The 5,666-nt window shown below is 32.6% G+C and overlaps 1 protein-coding gene across 1 annotated transcript; it reads right to left on the bottom strand.

Annotated features, from left to right (window-relative positions):
• Positions 1–640: 640 nt before the first annotated feature.
• On the bottom strand, positions 641–1,958 carry LOC25501293 (transcription factor SRM1). Its single transcript, XM_013590480.1, has 2 exons — positions 1,660–1,958; positions 641–1,163 (listed from the first exon to the last, which is right to left on the bottom strand). The coding sequence occupies exons 1-2, from the start codon at positions 1,956–1,958 to the stop codon at positions 641–643; spliced, it is 822 nt and encodes a 273-aa protein (XP_013445934.1).
• Positions 1,959–5,666: the final 3,708 nt, after the last annotated feature.

Here is a 5,666-nt window from a genome sequence, read left to right as displayed (position 1 = left end):
AAATAATTTAATTTTTGCTTTTAATAAGTAAATAAAGCTATGACTGGTTATCCGAAGAAATAAAAAATGGAAACCCACATTCAATTATAAACATAAACAATTTTTTGTGGGATCAATTTTTTTGTTTGCCAAAAAGTTGTAAGAAGGTTGACATCAACAGATCTGAACCATTCATTTAAAATAATAATATATCAATGGTTGAAACATATACTTCCCCATGATGAAAAAGAAGTTTGCTTTTCCAAATTAAATGGCACCACATACCCTAACTCACTACTATAACATAGGAACTAATTTCTTCTTGTTATGAAAATAACACAGACTACTTTAAGGTTTTATTTTTGTCAAAGACTAAATTGATATACACAAAAGAATATGAAGAACCAAAATGGGTTTTCACCTGTGTTATATCCTAAACATTCGCCAAACAAACTTCCTATATATGAATCACTTTATATGACTATCTATAACAAGGATATAAATCTTTACAAAATTAAACTTCATTGCTAAAGATGTCAAATATACATTGTCTTGTTTGAAATAGTGGAATATAATGAGCAAAAACAACTCTAGCTTTCATACAAGCAACAATTATGGAATAAAATACGAAAACTAAATGTTGTTTCCTCTGATGAGCACTTCATAAGTGAGCATATGTATTTTGCATGGGAAATGTCATAGGACCCAAGTTCATTGGTACCCCTGGCATACTTGTCCAAGAAACTGGTCCAATACCATAAGCCATCTGTCCGGGAGTGCAATTCCGTCCTCCTATAGGTTGCCCGATCCTATGAGCAGCATAAACTCCGACTCCAGAAGGCGGGGTCACAACATACATTCCGGCAGGTGGAACTGGTGGATCATTTAAAGTTCTGGTACCAGCAGATGGAGCTTGAGGAGTTTGTGTGGCTGATTGTCTTGCATAATCACTTGCTTGACCGGTAATTGCTCCATGAGGTGCTGAAATGTCTCCATTTTCGACATATGTGACATCATGTCTGCTGGATCGCCTTCTTTCTTTCTTCTCTTTCGTTGAATTCAGACCTTTGAAGTATTTTTGAGCATGACTTGCTATTTGTGTATGTGTTTTTGTCACCACATAATTCTCTGAGATTTTTTTCCATTTACCCTTTCCATACTTCTCCACACCCATAAGAAATAACCTGCTCATCAAATTTCAAAATACTTAAAAAACAATACTAATTAGTTAAAACAATGCTTAGAATATGGAAACATGCATGTAAAATACACACATATTGATACGGTCGAACACTAATCCTAGCTAGTGGACGATAAAGCTCTAGAAATAATTAAATTATTTGATGTATAACTCCTTATACATGGATTACAATTAGCACTTTTTCAATTATGACATGTAATTAAGTTGCACCAAAACTTCACACCTTTTTTTTAAGGAGTCCATCAAAACTAATTCAAGAAACTCAAACCCTAAACCCTAAACTAGCAATCGAGATAATCGAGTCTCTAAGACCTTGATAGAGCACACTCCAAGGTCTCCAGCCAACACCTAAAGACTGAAAGCTTCACCTTAATTAGTATCTTATCATTATTATGTTATTAACAGCCATGAATGTAAGTTGTAAATAACAACAATCTAAAAACAATTAAGTTACCAAAGCAAAGCAAAGATAAACAGACCTGTGTTCATCTTCTGTCCAATGATAAGAACCGGAAGCCTTAGTTCCCTTTTTAACAATAGTACACTTTGTTGAGTTTGAAAAAGAATCATAATCTGGTAGAGGCACAAAACCAGATTCAATGTTGTGAATATCATCTACCAAAACCTCATAGTGATGTTTAATTTGTTCCAAAGTTTTCCCAGGCACACCGGCCGCAATCTTCTCCCATCGATCCACAACATCGTCAGGATAATTGGCCAATGCATATTCAAACAATTTATTCTGCTCGCTGCTCCACTCACTACTCACTTCATCCATTATTTTGATTCAGACTTGAAAAGAATTAAATTCTTGTGAATTTATTACCTATTGATAAGAAATAAAAGAATTAGAATCAGAGTTGGATAAAGGAAAACAAACCTAGGTTAATTTAATCAACGTTGAATCATTACGTTTACTTCAAAGGTATACACTGTATTATTGATTGAACGAACCCTACAAATTAACAACGTTGGATAAAGGAAAAACAAACCTAGTTCAAATTAAAGTTGTGAATGTTGCTTGTTTCACACAGTTGAGTTGAATAAAGCTTTCATTCATTATTATATAAATAGACTATTACCGTTATTAGTTACTTATTGTTAGCTCCTGTCAAAAAAATAATTCCCCTATTGTTTGTGGTACTTTTTATTTTGCGGATTGATGACATGGCATAGCAGAGTTTGATCACACGGATTGATGAGATGTCAAATTCATTTAATATATAAAACTGATATTGCGCAATCTTTGGAGGGTTTAGCAGTTAAGATATTGCGCAACCAAGAGACTAAAAGGGAAAAGGTTTGTATGAGTAATCAGAATAGTGTTCCACAATTGCGCAATATAAGAGAGATTGGGAAAAGGTTTGTATGAGTAATCAGAATAGTGTTCCCAGTCTCATCGCATAACCAAAGAGACTCAATTCTAATAGTGTTTTCCAAGGTGAATTAACCCTCAAACCCTAGTGTTTGTTCCAAAGAGACAAACTATATACAAACCCTAGTATTGTTGTTGCCTTTCTAAACCCTTGTTTCAGCCCCCTCTATCTCAAGGTTTGCTCTGATACAAAGCCTATATTTATAGTAAAAGTAACCCTCATAAAATTGTAACAAATATAGCTCAAAAATACGTTTCTGTTCTATTTCCTGCTGTCAAAATCGGCCACCGAATGCTCCAAATCGGGCACCGACTTTTGCCGAACTAAAGGCCAAAAAAACAGATTCCAAAATCGGTCAACGTGCTCTGAAAATCGGCCACCGATTTTCTGCTACCAGAATTCCAATTTCTTCAATTTTGAGGCACTTTCACAACATGTTTATTTAGTTTTTTTTCTTATTTTGCGGTTTGGTTTGATTTGGTTCGGTTGGTAAAATAAAAACTGCAAACTGAACCAAACCATGCGGTTGAGTAAGAAAACGATATGAATACATCCGATCCAAATGCAGTTTTTTTGTGGTTTTGGTTTGGATTAGTTTGGTTTGCGGTTTTGATATTGGATTGGTTTGGGTTTGAACACCTCTACCTCTATCAACTAACATCCTCCAACACCATTTTGCTAACAAAGCAATGGTAAACTCCCTCATTTGTGTAACCCTCAAACATCTATGCTCCTTATCTAAATAAATGTTTTTCCAACCAATCCATGAAATTTTCCTATGTTCCTCACTTCCTCCCCAAAAAAATTTATTTAAAAGATATTCAATAGAAGAGATTATACATGACGGAGCTTTGAAGAAGGAGAGAGCATAGATAGGTAACGAAGTCAGGACAGACTTAAGGAGAATCAAACGACCAACAAAAGACAGAAAACGACTCTTCCAACCAGATAATCTAGATTTAATGCGCTTTAGAACTACCTCGTAAAACTTCAAACGTCGCGGCTCACCACCAATAGGAAGACCGAAATACAAAAAATGCACCTTGCCCACCTTACACCCCAAAATCGTGGTTGCCTCCCCCAACCAAGAATCCACAATGTTTACCCCAACCAGCATGCTCTTATTAAAATTTACCTTGAAACCCGACATCACCTTAAAAAGAATAAGAACAACTCGCAAAGCTCGAACATTTTCCCAGCTTTTGACCCATAACAGTAATGTGTCATCAGCAAACTGAAGATGGGAAAAATAAATCCAAAAAATCTAATATATTGGAAAATTCTAATAAAATCTAATATATTGGAAAAATCTAATATAGAAATATTGTTTTCAATGAAAAATAATTTTAATTAATATATTTTGTTGGTGTATAATAATTTTAGATATTCATCAAATAATGTGTTATCACGTTAACTATTGAAAACGAAAATATACGAGTTATCATATCTATTAATTGACGTAACAACATATTATTGTTTTTCCCTTAAAAAAACACATCATTATTGGCATGTTTAAAATAGTTAACTCGGTTGGCAGAGATATGTCATCGTGAGCTTAGCTTAGTTAATAAGGACGATGCATAATATATGCAAGGTCTAGGGTTCAAATCCCGATCACCACAAAAAAAAGTTGACAGGGGCATGCATTGTTATATGCAGAGGTCGGAGTTCGAACCCCGAACATTCCACTTATTCATCTTAAAAAATGTGAATTCTAACTATTGAAAAAAAAAATAGTTAGAAATTGTTTGAGTATGCTAACTAAACTCACCAACGATTGTAAAAAATAAAAATTAAACTCATGAAACATTTCTATTTTTTTATCGTTGTTTATCATGACCCGTTATTGTTTGCTAACTTAAGATAATATTTTATATAAATTTTTTTGGTAACTGCAGATAATATTTTATACGCTTTATCTTCTCATAATGCAATGCAACGAGACAGTCTTATATAATTCTCATGGAACCACGTCACGTGATTCTCCCCTACACCACATATAAAATGAGAAAATTCCAAACAATAAAAATGATTTTTCAAAATTACCTAGATATATTTTTTTAATTTGTGCTTTAAAATGAGTTTTCTGAGACTTGACCAAAAAAATAAACCAAACAAATGAGTTTTTTTTTTTAAGACAATCAAGTGATTGAGATAAAGTGATTAATAAAATCTTTTAGAATCTTTTCAAATAATTTATATGAATTTGTTTGAGAGTTTAGATGGAAAGGAAACGAGAGATTTGAGGGTAGAAAATATATAGAAAAACGGAGAAAATTTAACTATATTGAATTTGAAAAATTAATATAAAACCCTTTAAAATACTTCAAAATTCTCCCTCAATACAATGAGTTTTTTAAATAAGAAAGATTTTGTATTATGAATAAAAAATTAACTCACAAAACTCTCTCATTTCAATGTCTTCAATATCTTCCGTTAACTCTTTTCTTATTTTCTAAAACATTTAAGTCTCCACCCCTCCAAACTCTCAAGTAAAACAAACTCTTGACCGAGACATTACTTACTTACTTCTGGACCAAACAAATTACCTACCATTTCATTAGGCTTTGTTTGCGAGTTTGGAGGGAAAGGGAGAGGAAGGCTTAGGAAAAAAGGAATGAGCAAGTGGAAGAAATAGAAGAAAATGGGAGAGGAGGCTTTGGGAGGTTAACTTTTCTTCATAATACAAAACCCTCATCATTTGAAGGAACTAAAAAATTGTATTGGATGAGGGTTTTGGAGGGTTAATAAGAATTCTTCAAATTTAATTTATGTTGTTATAATATTTTTAAAATTAAAAATAAAATAATCAATACATTAATTTATCCTTCTCTAAAAAACTACTCTTTTAAAAAAATTGTAAGATTTCTCTATTTTTCCTTATATTTTACACCCCTCAAAACCTTTTATTTCCTTCCCCACCAAACTCGCAAATAAAGCATAGAGAATTGGAGGATTAACATCATGTAAACGAGTTTTCCATTTGTTTGTTTCATAGTATATACTTTTAATTGTTTCACCCTCCATTATTACTATAATATTATTTTTTTTTTAAAAACAAAATTTCCCAATTTAATACATCATGATTGTGTCCTTTATGTTTGAAAAAA

The sequence above is a fragment of the Medicago truncatula genome, chromosome 8 (assembly GCF_003473485.1).
Source record: "Medicago truncatula cultivar Jemalong A17 chromosome 8, MtrunA17r5.0-ANR, whole genome shotgun sequence".
Lineage (NCBI taxonomy): Eukaryota > Viridiplantae > Streptophyta > Magnoliopsida > Fabales > Fabaceae > Medicago > Medicago truncatula.
This window is presented reverse-complemented; position numbering and strand designations above follow the sequence as displayed.

Coding starts and splice junctions, on each gene's coding strand:
- LOC25501293 (XM_013590480.1), bottom strand. CDS start 1,958: ATGGATGAAGTGAGTAGTGAGTGGAGCAGCGAGCAGAATAAATTGTTT. Junction 1,164..1,659: donor TGGACAGAAGATGAACACAG/GTCTGTTTATCT, acceptor TTTGATGAGCAG/GTTATTTCTTATGGGTGTGG.